The sequence below is a fragment of the Galeopterus variegatus genome, unplaced genomic scaffold (genome assembly GCF_000696425.1).
Source record: "Galeopterus variegatus unplaced genomic scaffold, G_variegatus-3.0.2 Scaffold606, whole genome shotgun sequence".
Taxonomy (NCBI): Eukaryota; Metazoa; Chordata; class Mammalia; order Dermoptera; family Cynocephalidae; genus Galeopterus; species Galeopterus variegatus.
The window spans coordinates 522,453-537,998 of NW_007726717.1; the positions used below are offsets into that span (position 1 = coordinate 522,453).

The 15,546-nt window shown below is 38.6% G+C and overlaps 1 protein-coding gene across 1 annotated transcript in view; it reads left to right on the forward strand.

The window, feature by feature from the left end:
- The window catches only part of LOC103588704 (coiled-coil domain-containing protein 80-like), a 61,364-nt gene that overhangs the window by 39,261 nt on the left and 6,557 nt on the right, over window positions 1–15,546 (forward strand). The window contains exons 5-6 of the mRNA XM_008570480.1: window positions 8,998–9,134; window positions 10,746–10,894. Coding sequence (XP_008568702.1) covers window positions 8,998–9,134; window positions 10,746–10,894 — 286 coding nt within the window. The remainder of the gene's footprint in view (window positions 1–8,997; window positions 9,135–10,745; window positions 10,895–15,546) is intronic.

The window sequence follows — 15,546 nt, forward strand, 5'->3', positions numbered from 1 at the left end:
GCGGGAGGGGGGCTGTGGAGGGAAGGGAGATACTTTGTGTCTCATTTAATTCTTGGAAGCCCTTTCTGTCCTTGTGTCATGTCCCAGGCTACCCTTATGGGAAAGGCTGTAGAACTTTCAGCCAAGACTGGGAGTCAGCCATGGGAAAATAAGAATTGGCATGAACCACGGTCTTAGTGAACCAAACCCCAGCCTTGACTGATTTTCAGCTGGAAGTCTATCAGATGGCCTTACTTTTCCTTAAAAATAAATCAAGCACTGCCTACTCTTCCAGACTTTTACTGGGTCTTGAAAGCAGAGGCCCACAGCCAGCTACGGTGTGGGCTGTACTCTCCAGCAGTTTCATCTTGCTAAATGAAGTTGGACCATTGATGATGGACCTACAAACACCAAGAAACTTACCTTAAGACTTCAGGCTTTAGTCCAAAGAAAGTTATTTATGCTTGAGCAAATTCCAATGCCCACCTGGTTTTGCCAGCACAGAATATATTACACATGTGGGTTTAAAATGACCTAACACATAAAGGCATTTTTTATTGTTAGTGGTCTTTAAAATGCCAATCTAGGATAGGAATATTGGTGTGTATGTTAAGTGCATGCGTTATAGACAGAGTTTGTCAGAGAAGAAGTTGTTGCCGGCGAAAGGCGCTTTATCACAGAATAAAAAGAGAAGTCGGGGATGGGAAACACAGCAAGCAGGTTTCATTCTTAGCAAAATGTAGAGATGAAAATATTTTGACATGGGTATTTGATCACCAAATTTTAAGGGCAGAACACACAGGACATTTTACAGGACAAAGGAAGTTCTTTGATAGCTTCTTTTGAAGGAAGGCAAGTTTGAGGGTAATTGATAAAATGAGAGGTGGAAAAGTTGATGGAGGTAGAATGTGGCAAGAAGGAGAGAGAAAGTGTTGTTTCCTTACTTACATATGAGTAAGAAATTCATAGGTGATTTTTTTAAATAGCTTTTGTAAATGAGAATGATAGAATACATATCAGCATAAAATATTCTTTCTGTCTTTCATCCTGTTGAAGAGAATTGTTCTCTATGGCAAAGCCTCAAAATCATCAGGATTCGTAACAATCCAAAAATGTTTCTTTCCTTCAGGGGCAGTCCTAAAAAATTGACCCTTTGTTCCCCAACTTCTCCTTCCATCAGTGGTGAGAGTGCCTGGGAACTGCTTTCTCTAGACGCTGCCACCCTGAGCTGGGAGGAGAGGCCGGGTGGGTGCTCAGATTCCCATACACTGGCCAGTGTCCCCCTCGGTTTACTCAGTCCTCTATTATCAATCATTCTGTGCCATAGAGCCTAGAGAGCCTGTCTCCTGACTTGTTCAGTCATTCTATTCCTCTGCCATTTGCTGCCTCCAATATAAAGTGTATCAGTGTCAAGATCAAACCCTGTCAATCAAGGGTGAAAAGTGCCTGATAGGTCAAGTGTGCAAAACAGGTGTTTAAAGAATGTGGTGGAGGGATAAGCTCTTCCAGTTGCAGTCATCAGAGAAGGTATTGTAAATATCAGAGAAGTCTGAAAAGTGGGTTGATTTAATGTGGGGCCTTGAAAAATGAGAAGCTGTTTTTCACAGGTGATGACTCTATCAAAGTTTTTTGTTTTTATTTAACTTTTTAAAGAAATGATTCATTTTCTGGATTCCAAAGTCAAAGCTATATAAAAAGGTATGCACAGACAGGTCTTGTACCCACTCTTGACCCCTTTACCCTGCTGCTCTCTGCCCCCTATACATCATCATTTTTACAATTCCTTGTTTTTTCATGTAGTGCTTCTTTATGCAAATACAAGTAAATGTAAATATCTGTATTCCCTTTCTTTTTATACAAAATATAATATAGTATATATACTGTTCCACATCTTGCTTTTTTGGCTTAAATATATTTCCTGGCGATCAGTCTTTATGAATATGTAGAGATCTTCCCCATTCTTTTTGAACTATTGTGAGATTCTACCGTAGTTTATTTAATCAGTTTGTTGATGGACACTTGGATTGTTTTCAGTATTTTCTTATTATATATGTTTCACACATACATAGTGATATATGTACAAGATTATTAATTGTGAAATTGTGGGTGTATTTTTACAATAGATTCTAAGAAGTAGGATTGTTGAACCAAACAGAAAATGTGTCTAGTTTTGATAGATAGTGACAGATGTCTCTCCATATAAGTTGTATCGTTTTCCAATTCCACCAGCTATGTTTGAGTGTCTATTTCCTCAAACCTCTCCAATTACACTATATGAACAAACTTTTGGATATTTCTGACCAATGTGATATGTAAAAATTGATATCGATGTAGGGTAGTGTTGGCTTGCATTTCTCTTTTTGTAAGTATAGTTGAACATCTTTTGATGTTTAAGGAGCATTGTATTTCATCTTTTGTGTTCTTTGCCCGCTTTTCTATTGGGTCTTTTTCTAGTCGGTCTTTTTCATTTCAGTGTATAGGCACTGTATATAAACTAGAAGAAAAATTCAGACTCCCAGCTCCTCTTCCCACTCCAAAATAATGACTTTTTAGTTTAGTGATGGGGTCCAGGAATCACGTTTTTAAAATATTGCTTAGGTGATTCTGATTTGCAGCTAGGTTTGATCTACAGCACAAGGTTGGGTGTAGAATAAGAGGGGAAGAGAGGGCTAGAAATGTAGCTTGGCACCTGGTTTTAGAAGATTTCAAATACCAGGGCAAAGAATTCAAACTTTATTTGGTAAACCACATGAAATCACTAAAGATTTCTGAATATGCTTTTCAAATAAATTTTAAATAACATTTAAGGTTTCATGAGTCAGTCTATAGGACAGAAAAACACATTCTTCATTGATAAGACTAGTTGCTCTTTCTAGAGACTGAGAGTAGCAGATTAGTCCCTCCTGTGAATTCAGTCCTGTCACTCATCCTGCAGGGGGGTGATAGGTAGGAAAACGACCCACTCATAGAGTTAGGAGATCAACTGCAAAGTCATTTAATCATTTAATCAAATGGAAGTAAGTCCCATAGCTGGAGGCCAAGGTTATCCTAACTGAAATAATCTACTGTAGACTGCTCAGCAGTCCTGGTGATATTCTTGAGAATATTGCTTTTAAGCAAGTCAGCTTCTACTGGAGTTTGCCTCCAGATTTAGCTATTGTACAAATGAGGTTTTTAGCCTGTACTGACTTACTGAAAAGGGTAGTTATATTTTAAATGCCTTACAAATATGTTTTATTTAAAAAACCTAATGCATGCAAACACAAATTTAGAAAATAAATATATATGGATGTGTTTTCTCAAATTACATTAGACTTGGCTGTGTTGCAGGCTCACAAGATCAAAGGAAAGTGTGAAGGTTCGATGGTGGGTTTTCTACACAGACCCAGAATCACTCACCTTCTTCAGTCTATCTTTCACTACCTTCTTTTTTATATATAATATCTTTCTTAGGGGAGAGTTTTAATGATCACCAAATCTGTACTGAGTACCTATTGTGTGCCAGGAACTGTGCCAGGTTGAATGAATATAAAGACTCAGTCCTTGTTGAGTTGTTCATATCTGTTGGGAAGATAGACATGTCAACAACTGGTTGCAATGCAAGGTAATAAGCATTATTACAGAGGAATGCAAAAATGTTATGAGTGCACAGGTAAGGTAAAGACAGGTTGCATGGGTAATTAAGAGCACCCTTGTAGATAAGTATCTGGATAGTATTCCAGGAAGAGAGGGTATGTTTCTAGAAACTGAAAACAGAGGGCTGGTGTATAGTGTATGAATGAGGAGTTAATAGGCATGTTTATTAAGATAGAGTTCATGTCATAAATGGCCTTGTATGCTATGACAAGGATTTGGATTTTATCCTGTGGGACAGTAGCTCTCTGTCCTTAAGAGCATATAACAATTACCAAAAAACTTGTTGAAATGCAGATTCCTGGGACTCACCACCAGCGATTCTGATTCAATTGGTCTGGATTCAAGAACTGTGATTTTAACAAGCACTCAGGTGATTTTGATGAAGGTAGGTAGCAGATTATACTTTGAAAAACTGCTAGAGGAGATTGGGAACTTCTGAAACAATGGGAAAAGCAGAAGTGGTCTAGCTATTGGTGGAATGGCCTGAACTTAGGAAAGATAAGGTTGGAGGAAGAGAAACCATGGATGTCACTGAGAAGAAGCAGACACAGATGAAAGCTTTAAACATAATGCCTGGCACACAGTTGGTGTTTAATATATTATAATTGAAGCTAAATTTCTGCAGTGTCATTACCATCTATAGTCAGTCATGGAAACACAAATAAATGAAGAAATTTACTACAATCTGAATTTGACCACCGATTGAGGTTGAGGTTTTTAAAGGATGGGGATCTAGGCAAATTTCCCACTTCTCAGGCCAGGCCTTACCATAACATTACAGAGTTCACCCTACCTGGCCATTCCTCTTCTCAATAATCTTAGGTCCAAATCCCATCTGTGAGTCATTTTATGTGGATCAGGAGCATGTAGACCGTTTATAGGATGTTTCCTAAAGCGTTTTTGATTCTAAGCCCTGCAACCCTGCAAGTCCTGATAAGGACTAGAGCTGAGACAGACTTAGATAAATTTAGCAAGAAGTTGCCAACTCTACATTGCTTTTCCAGACTGGAGAGAACCTCTTGTTTTCCCAGCCCTGATATAGACAGAATGAAGAGCATAAAGAGACTTGTGGCAGGAGCAGGAGGCTGGAGACAGGAGCATGTACCTTCCTCAGAATTTGGCCTGCAACAGATTCTGTCCTGATGTAGAATTGCCCCCATCCTAGTTGAATCCATTGTCAATCAGGGCTTTCATTGTTTTTCTTTGGTAGATTCTCCTACTCAGCACAAATATGTAGATATTTCTGTAGTCTGAGAATGCAGAATGTTTTATTTCTAATGTCCAGTTGAAATATTTCAGAAAACATTTTAGTTGAAAGGAGAAACCAGATTGCCACGTACTGCTAGAAAAATGTTTGCCTTAAATCTTGGTCCTGGGTCCTCTCTACTTTTAAGTGTGTGGTATTTTGGTATAGTAGAGAGAGCACTGGACAGAAGTGAGGTCATATTCCCTGAGTCCTAACCCTCACTCTCTTATTAACTAGAAATGTGAACTTGAGCAAGTCACTCCTCTTTTCAGGGTCTGTGATAGATTATGTTCTCTGAGAAACAGATTCTGAGACTATGACCTCATGCAGGAGGTTAATGGGGTATATTCTCAGGAACAATAATACCTATGAGGAGTGAGAGATGCAAGATCAGACAGGGAGAATTTGAGCTACAATGCAGCTAGCCCTTTATGTTTGTCCACTTTGAGGCAAACGGGACAGCTTTTATTTCTATCCTCTCCCCCACTGCATCAACCATTAAATGTGAGCTGTCCCCTAGTACAGGGTGTGACTTGGGGAAAGGCATCTCTCTTCTAAGGAGAGCAATTCTTAGAGAGGGATCCAGCTGCTAACATTCACAGCAATTTCAGTTCTGAAGGTAGGACCTGGACAGCACACTACAGCATCCACTACAGTTCCTTAGTTTCAGCCTCCATAATGTAATTTAGTTAAGCCGGGTAATGTCTGTATCCGATTATCTATTGCCACAATGTAGAAGAGACCCAGAAACATCAGTGGCATGTAACAACAAACATTCATTTAGTGACAAGTCAGTAGAGTTCAGCTGGGCTGGGTTGCTTAGGTTTGCTTATGCATCTGCACTCAGCTATGGGTTGGCAAGGTGGTTCTGTGGCTGTTGGCTGGGCTTGTACACATGTTGGGGGTCAACAGGCTGTCAGCTGATCTGGGATAGCCTTGGCTGGGATGAGAACTGGGTAATTTGGCTTGATTTATCCTCTAGTAGGCTAGTGTGGATATGTTCTCATGGTATTGATAGAGGCAAGAGCAATCTCAAATGTGTAGCCCATTTCTAAGCCTCTGCTTGTGTCACTTGTGCTGATATTCCATTGGCCAAAGCAAGTGGTGTAGATGAGCTCAAAATCAAGAGACAAGACAGTTCAACACATTCACCATAACAGGGATCTTTAGTTACTGGGAAAAGGGAATAGGTATAGGTAGAGGTGGGGCCATTTTAAAAAACTACTGTAAACTCTAACTTCCTTCCATCTGAGCCATTCAATTGTTTTTGTGACTTCATATGTAAGGTAGATGCTAATGTTTTAATTTTGGTTCTTGGAACTTGATGATCTCTGAATCTAGCACCCAACACAGAACTGACTCAGGACACTGGTGATAAATATTTTGTTAAATAAACAAAAGCAAAATTGTATGTATGTTGGGAATTAAATATTGTAATTCCTAGGTGCAAGATAAAATCTGGTTTGTAAAGACTTGGAATAAGAACATTAATTATTAAGCACATTTAAAAAAATTTTTATGGGTTTCTTTATTATTATTATTATTCACAAAGGAAAATATGCTTCTTGTTAAAACTTGAATAATATAGACAGGCAGAGTAAACAGTGAAAGTTTCCACCTCACCACTCCCCACTCCCATCTCACTCCCTAGAGGCAACCATTGTTATCAGCTGTGTGTCCTTCTGGACCTTTTCCTTTGTGGATTCCCATATGGATGTATTTTCTTTTGCTTTATTTCCTTTTAAACAAGAATAAAGTCATACTATATGAGATATCTTCAAAATGTTTATGGAAATATTTGTATTATCTTTTAATTCTATCTTTCCACAAACTTTTTGAAGTACCCTCATACATGTTATTCCATAACTTGTTTTTTATACTCAAGAAGATATACTAAAAAAATGCAACAACGTGACTCTAACAATTCTTTTAATTTATATTTTGTTAATGACAACAAAAATGTACATATGAAAATAGTTCATGTGTATAAGGCATATTTATTTCTCATCTGCAGACAGTCCTTGGTTGTCCTCCAGACTCTCAGTTCCATGCCTTTGAACCACCTCCTTGAACCACTATTATGACTTTGCAGAGGAAAAGAGATACCTTCTTTCCCCTCTCATTTTGATTTGCTTTGGAGAAATCAAGCTTCCTGTTTATATACCTTCACTTCCAACAGTCCTATCAAATAAATCAAAGTAATAGTTAAATTGTAATTGCCCCCTTTTCTTATTAAAAAGATTCCAACAATCCTATCAAATAAATCAAAGTAATAGTTAAATTGTAATTGCCCCCTTTTCTTATTAAAAAGAATAATAGTCTATGGTACTCAAGCTATAAAACTCTGTATATGCAAAATTATGGTGGTGATGCTGACTGTAACTGATAAACTCTTTGCTAATATCATATCATCACATATTTGCTAATGTTATTTTTCACATTTATCTTTAACATAGGGGGTTATTTTGAAGATAAAAAATTTAGAAACACTGTGACCTGTACAGGAAGGAAGAAATGAATAAAGCTGTCCTATCCTTGGAAATGATAAAATGCTACCCAGACATATGAGTTGCCATGTCAAGCCTCAGTTACCTTAATTTTCATGTTTCCCACTAACCCAGTAACACATTCAGTAGCCATTCTGAGTTGTAATAATTTATTTTGGGGTTTGATGATTGAAAAGATATGTCATTGGTGATAACTTCCATAAATTCAGTCACACTTTGCTTGAAATTGTATTCACTTACAAAATTTGCATTATGAATTGATAGCTTGACTTCTTTGGGGGCCAAAACGAACCTGTGACTAGTTTTGAATATAGACTTTTTATTTTTCTCTATAGCTATGGCATGTTTACTTAGTCAAAAGTTAATTCTATACTGCAAGGGAGGAACCCACACAGACTTTAGACTCAGAATTTTGTTTAATGGAAATAAAGCTTAACAGAAGTATGTGGGTCTGGTTCCCTGGTGGGTTAGGGTGAAGACTCATTCCCNATACCTTCTTTCCCCTCTCATTTTGATTTGCTTTGGAGAAATCAAGCTTCCTGTTTATATACTTCCAACAATCCTATCAAATAAATCAAAGTAATAGTTAAATTGTAATTGCCCCCTTTTCTTATTAAAAAGAATAATAGTCTATGGTACTCAAGCTATAAAACTCTGTATATGCAAAATTATGGTGGTGATGCTGACTGTAACTGATAAACTCTTTGCTAATATCATATCATCACATATTTGCTAATGTTATTTTTCACATTTATCTTTAACATAGGGGGTTATTTTGAAGATAAAAAATTTAGAAACACTGTGACCTGTACAGGAAGGAAGAAATGAATAAAGCTGTCCTATCCTTGGAAATGATAAAATGCTACCCAGACATATGAGTTGCCATGTCAAGCCTCAGTTACCTTAATTTTCATGTTTCCCACTAACCCAGTAACACATTCAGTAGCCATTCTGAGTTGTAATAATTTATTTTGGGGTTTGATGATTGAAAAGATATGTCATTGGTGATAACTTCCATAAATTCAGTCACACTTTGCTTGAAATTGTATTCACTTACAAAATTTGCATTATGAATTGATAGCTTGACTTCTTTGGGGGCCAAAACGAACCTGTGACTAGTTTTGAATATAGACTTTTTATTTTTCTCTATAGCTATGGCATGTTTACTTAGTCAAAAGTTAATTCTATACTGCAAGGGAGGAACCCACACAGACTTTAGACTCAGAATTTTGTTTAATGGAAATAAAGCTTAACAGAAGTATGTGGGTCTGGTTCCCTGGTGGGTTAGGGTGAAGACTCATTCCCAGGGTGAGCCGGGAGTCTTCTTCCAGGGGTGACTCACCAGCCTCATTCTCACTTTGCTCCTTCTGATTTAGAATGGGGTGAGCAGAGATGCAGCCTTGATCATCTTTAGGAGAGTGACTTTTAAGACTAGTTTTTTTGTTTGTTTCTATATTTACTAATTCACTCTGAAACCCTTCATTCAAACACAGTGTGAGTTGAATATATAAAACTAATGAAGGCCGGTGTAATTATAGAAGGGTGGAAGCCCAGAGCCTCCACCCATTCACTTCCCACAGATTCTGTCTTACCACACCCATATTTTATTCCCATTTCATTTGCCTTAAGATAATGAGAAACCCATGCGAGTGGTGGATGATGAAGACTTGGTAGACCAGCATCTCATCAGTGAGCTGAGGAAAGAGTATGGAATGACCTACAATGACTTCTTCATGGTGCTAACGGACGTGGATCTGAGAGTCAAGGTACAGGTTCTTGTTTTGGATGATGCAATGCCATTCCTCAGAATAGCAACTCTGATTTTATTATTATTATTTTTTTTGTCAAGAATCCATTACACATTACAATAATTTGAAAGTACAAATTATTTCATAAATGGCAAGGTTTTGAAATGACCCAAATGTTCCATGTTGTCCTATGAATTTGTGTCTAGAAATGTGGCTCCAGAGAAGATTGGGTTGGACTGACCCCTGTGGCCCACTACTTGACTCAAATTAAATTCTTTTGTGATGTCAGTATCATGCATTCATCAGACACGTGCTGTATAACTACAATGTGCAATGCCCTGGGGATAAAAGGTGAAGGGTGTGGTGTTTGTCTTCAAGAAACCCATGTTTAACACAGGCCTATTTTGGAAGGGCCTGGAAATTTACCTCCTGATCCAACATGAACAAGGCTGTAGGGTTTTAAACTTCTTTTTTATGCTTAGAGACAAAAGTCCTAAACCATGAAAAACCATGCCATGTAGTCATAATAATAATAATAATAACAAAAATAGCTAACTTTATTGAGTGCTTTCCTTATGCCAGGCACTCTGCTCAATCATTTGCAATTCTTATCTAAAACGCTGAAGATAAATACCAGTATTATTTTTATTTCACAAAGGAAAAAAAACAGAGGCCCAAAATGGTTAAGGTAACTAGCCCAAGTTCACCCAGTTAGTGACTTTAGTCTTTATTACCACACAGGCTGGCTCTAGAGCCCCCTGTCTTAACCGTTCTAGTACATTGATAGTATACCATACTTAAGTGAAAATCTTTAGGATAAAAGGCTGTATGGATTATCAGAGCTGATGGCTCAACTTGTAGTATTTTTATGGATCTGTAGAGAGATTGCTTCATTAATTCATTCCTCACATGTGTTGCCCTGTCTCTAATGAGAGAGGTTAGACTAGATAATCTCTCAGGTCCCTGCCAGCTCTGACATTCTGTGATTTACTGAATTCCCAATGGGGACACAGCTCCAAGCCATGTGCAGATTGTTGTCCACTTATGCTGGTTATGCTCAAGCCGGCCTCCAAATCCATCTCAGGTTGCTGTTGTAAGTTCAGACAGCTGTGATCCAAGAAACTGGATTTCATTGTCTTTCAGTTGGATCCCAACTTGTTAATGGGAACACATAAACAAACATAACCTAATTTTAAAATAAAACAATCCCTAGGACCACAGAACAGGCCTTGGTGGAAAGTTACTCTTATGTGACCCGGCAATAAGTTTCCTGTGTTAGGTAGAGTGTTTCTCACTTCTTCAGTTGTGTAGTGAACACTAACCCACTTAGTCCCAGAGTCAGAGAAGTGAATCTAGGATGTGTATGGAGAGGAAGACACAAACACTTTTCAATAAAAGGAGAGCAGTTAAGAATTACTTATAAAGTGGCAGTTGTTTCATGTAATCGGAACCCCAAAACATCAGAAGAGGTACTATTGCAGGAGAGTGTTTATAAATCAAAGAGCCCTCCAGGCTCTGATTGTGAAAATTTCCCCAGAGCTTCCCTGAATTCTCCCAGGTTCTCTATCTTCTGAACAGAGGGAAGAAATGCACTTACACATTATATGCATTCTATTCTTTTTCAAACAGCAATACTATGAGGTGCCTATAGCAATGAAGTCTGTGTTCGATCTGATTGATACGTTCCAGTCCCGGATCAAAGATATGGAGAAGCAGAAGAAGGAGGGCATTGTTTGCAAGGAGGACAAGAAGCAGTCCCTGGAGAACTTTCTCTCCAGGTATATCGACTTTAGAATTCCTGAAGAGTCAGGCGCAAATTTATTCTGAGTGAGCTAATGCAAGTGTCAAAGAGCTGTGCATGTGTTTGTACAGTAATCCTCCCTGGAGAGAGGTCTATCTGACTCACAGCTCTCCAGCCACTGGGCTTAGGCTTGTCTTGTTGGTCGTGGCTCTGGTTTGCGAGGCTGGCTGGTTTCAGCTCCATGCTTGAATGTCAATTTGGTGACTTTGGATAGATCTTTTCTTTATTTCCTCCTCCTTTTTTTTTTTTTTTTTTGGTACAGAATATAGAATTTTGATCTTCATCGAGGGTTAATTTATTTGGTCAGTGAATTTGGAGATATCTGTACATAGCCCTCTGTTACAAAGCATTTTTTATTTTACATATATATTTCTTAGGTCCTTTCTAGTTTCAAACAGGATTTGACACACTCTGTTTGATTCTCTGCTTCCTTCCACCTCTGCAGAAAACAACAAAAGCCTCACTAAGACCTCAAAGGGAGAAATGCTCTTGACCCAGCTCCCTGATTCCCCAGGGAGTGTTGTCTTCTAAAAACCATCTTACCCCAGTGCCAGTGGGGAAGGAGCATACCCAAAGAAGAGTGTTAAAAAAAGAAATCCACTTTCCTCCATTCTCCAACCTTTCCCTGATGTTGGATGAAAGTTCTATAGGGACTTTGGGACCCAAGGAGGTAAAAAGCTGTGGAAATGCACCCACGACAAATAACCTCACAGAGACCTCAGTATTAACACCACTCTAACTGTACTGCATGTCTGAGGAGCTACAGAAATGAAGCAAGCATTTGCTTGAAGGCTCAGCATTAAATGTGTATCACTTTAAGCAGACTGGCCACGCACCGGCCACCCCTATACAGGATCCGAACCCTCGGTGGGAGCACTGCTGTGCTCCCAGTGTCGCACTCTCCCGAGTGCGCCACGGGCTCGGCCCAGAATCTTAAACTTAAATCTCAACTTGGCCTTTAGGCCACCATTGGCCAAGAAAGTCCTCTGGACTTCCCTGTGCAGATGGCTCTTTGCCCAGTCCTAGGGCCACTAAAACACCAGCTGCTAATCCAAGTTCATCCATCTAGATAGCAATAACTTAGAAGACTGATTATAAGAGCTTTTTGCTGCCCTTGAGATGTTTTTCTTTTTCTTTCTTTCTTTTTTTTTTTTCTTTTTATTTTTAGGCAGAAAAGATTCTTTAGAAGTTTACTTTTGATTTTAACAATTAGTTTTAAATATATTTGTTATAAATTCAAGACCTCAGTTCTCAAACTTTCAAGTTAGACTCATAAAGCTTATTTTTCTATTTATAACATAGCAAATTTTGACTATCACTTTTAAGGGGGCTTTGAATAATATTTGATCTTGCTTACAAACTCAGTAATTAAACAACTTCATCATTTCACATAGCCATTACACATTTAATATATTTTTTTGATTATTTGAAATAAACAACACCTTTCTAAGTATGTAAATGATACATAAGTTTAATAAGTTAATCTTATAAATACAGTGAATCTAAAGTTCTCTCAGATGTTCCAATAACTGCATACACTTATATTTTGACTTAGACCACACCCATTACTCAACCGCCCATTCTAATTTGGAGTTTAAGGTTGTCATTTTATTAGGCCAAATTCTCTCAGGTTTCACAAGAACATAAGCTATAATATGATGATACTTCAAAAAGTTCGTGGAAAAATTGAATTAAAAGATAATACAAATCCTTCCATGAACTTTTTGAAGACCCTTGTATAAAAAAACCCAGAATCCTTCTGAAACCTATATGTTATTACTATGGTCAATTCTTTAAAAACTTTTTCTTCTTAATTTTAAGTCTTCTTAATTCTAAGGCTAAAAGATGCATACCTACTGAGCCATCCCAGTAAACTCAAACTGCCCACCCTTAAAAGCAGAGGGTTATTATCTAGTTCACTGATGTCACTTAAAACCAGAGATTTGGGCCACTAGTGAGATCTGCAGCTACAGACATCCTGAGGAATTCTTCTCAACATCCCCAACCAGAGTGTCCTTTTATAATTACTATGTCATGGCTGCAAAATTTGAAAGGGAAAGCTGACATTATCTCAATTTTATTCACTCTAGAAAGCTTGCAACACTTATACAGGTTGACCACTGATTTGAATTTGTAATTTATTTGATTCTTGAGATATGTACAAATATTTTGCACCTAAAGTCTTTTCAACTAGATAGGGTCCTAAGAAATGTAAATGTATTTTCCATCTAATGTAAGAGTTTTATAGGCTCTTACACTCACTACTACTCAGGAACATAAATCTCATATGGATATTCAGAGTGGTATATAATTATAATTACAATGTGGATGTCGTATGGCTATGTCTGACTGTGATCACAACTCATAAAAGCATTCTGCTGATAATTATCAACGATCTTAAAACTTAAAAGGAAGTAGTGCATTATTTAAAGACATGAGCAACATAGCCCTGAGTTTGATTCCAGGTTTCTCCACTGATTGTGTGACTTTGGGCTAATTATTTAAACATTCTGGGCTTAAGTATTCTCATTAGCAAAATGGGAATAGTAAGTGTATCTATTTTTTAAAGATGGTTGTGAAGAGTAAATTCAATATTAAAGGTAGTGATGGCCCAAGACCTAATGCAAAGTAAGTAAGAAATCAATAAATGCTAGCTATTAGTAGTATTAGGGTCAGTTATTCAGGTTCTGTTAGAGAACTTTGTCATCAAGGGAGACATATGAAAAAGAGATTTAGTTAGCACTCCAGAACTGAAACCCAGGCAAAGAGGAATTTAAAAAAATAAAGAAAAGTTATTTGAATAAACCAATATCCAAACAGGAATTTTTTCAAATTTGCTGAGTTATTGGTGGGTTAGTACAGCTTGGTTTCAGCTGACCAGACCCTGACACCAATCTAGTCTTCAGTGACACTCATTTGGTTCAGGCTATAATTACCTTTCCCTGAGACAGAAGCCCCAAAGAGTAGGCAAATGCACACTAATTTGGGAACACCAGTTAAAAGTAGCAAATGCATACATAGCTGGTAGAATTTCTTTACTGAGAAGCTGAAGTGACAGAAAAATACCAAAATAAGGGTCTGGGTCAGGTTCATAATTCTTTTTACATCCTTTGGAAGTTATTTCCTTCCATGTTGTGAGCTGAGGCCCTGTATCTTCATGTGAAGGTCTGTGGGAAGATGAATCACTACTTATGGGAAATAACCCTCTCTCGGTTGTGTCTGGGACAGGGAGTCTCAGATCCCACCCTCTCTAAGCAGGACTGCATTCAGTGGTGCACACGGGTAAACAAGCCAAAATAGAACTCACCCAGAATAGCTCCCTCCAGGACACCCTCCAGCTCCACGTGGGGCCAGGAAGGCTGGCCTGGTTTGGATCCTGGATGGGGGTCCAGCACTGGTCTGGCATGCCTCCTGTGGAAGCATGGGAAGGACAGGAAACCGTGTTTGTGATCTGACAGCAGTCACTGTTCCCTTTCCCAGGAAACCTCAGGCAGTCTCAGGCGCTCCTCTCCTCTCCAACACATTCATCTTCCTATCCTCAGTGGAGATTTTAGTTTTCCTTTCCCTTTGAAGCAAAACAAGCAGAGGAAGCAAATGTAATGTCACAGCAAGCAATTCTTGGCGAGCCTTGCAACAGGCGTCCATTCAGAGGTTGTATTTCATCAGACTATCATTTTCTCTCATTCACCCAAACCACTATTCCCCTGCGAGGCCATTTTCTTCAGGGTTGAAAATTCTCATGTTCACTCTGAGGCTAGAAGGGGCACAGGGAGAGAAGCCATGAATAAAATTAACTGACTGCCAGCTCAGCGAGTGCACTAACACTTTGTGGTCTTCTGCACTGAAGACAGAAAGTAAAACTCCTTCTCTAATGAAGGTGGACTGTGAGACAACTGCATATAGTTGCCCCTTGGATGCACGCCCTCTCTCCTTCACCCCCTCTTGGGGACCCTGACAGCACCAGCCAAGCATCAGCATGTCTGAGGGTGGCAGATGAGGGAAGCCACCAGACCAGGCAGGAGTTAGAGAAGTCTGTTTTGGTATCATCTCTTAGACCTACTACATGGGCAAGTTATTCACTTCTCTAAGCCTCATTTTGTCATCTGCAAAATGGGGAAAATAAGCTGTGCCCTCACTGAGCTCTAATGAGGGGCACATTGTGTAGGTGAAGGTGAGCTATAAAATGATACACAAACCTAAGGATTAAATAGGTTTTTATATGGCATGGTGATGGATAATGTCCAAGGTCTGCTAACGGACAAAATTCTACATATCTAGAAGCCTGCAGATTAAGACACAATCTTCTAATGTCCGTGTCATCACATTGGTAGGCTTTAGAGTTTACTGCTTGTAACACCCCTTTGAAGAAGATGCTATTTTTGATTCTAGAGATAAGGAAAAACTGAGAGTTAGGTGAATGGAGTTACTTACTAAAGAACACCCAAAAGTAGCAGTGACAAAACTTGAACTCAGGTTTCCCAACTACAAGACAAAAGCTCTTCCTACTACCCCACTGTATTGCAGCTATAAGAGCAGAAACCAAGTTACTATATGTTATAAAATCCTCCGGCTCTCAGTTTAGCACCATTCTACTTCCTGGCAGTACTCTGTAAGTGTTGGCTCTTACTA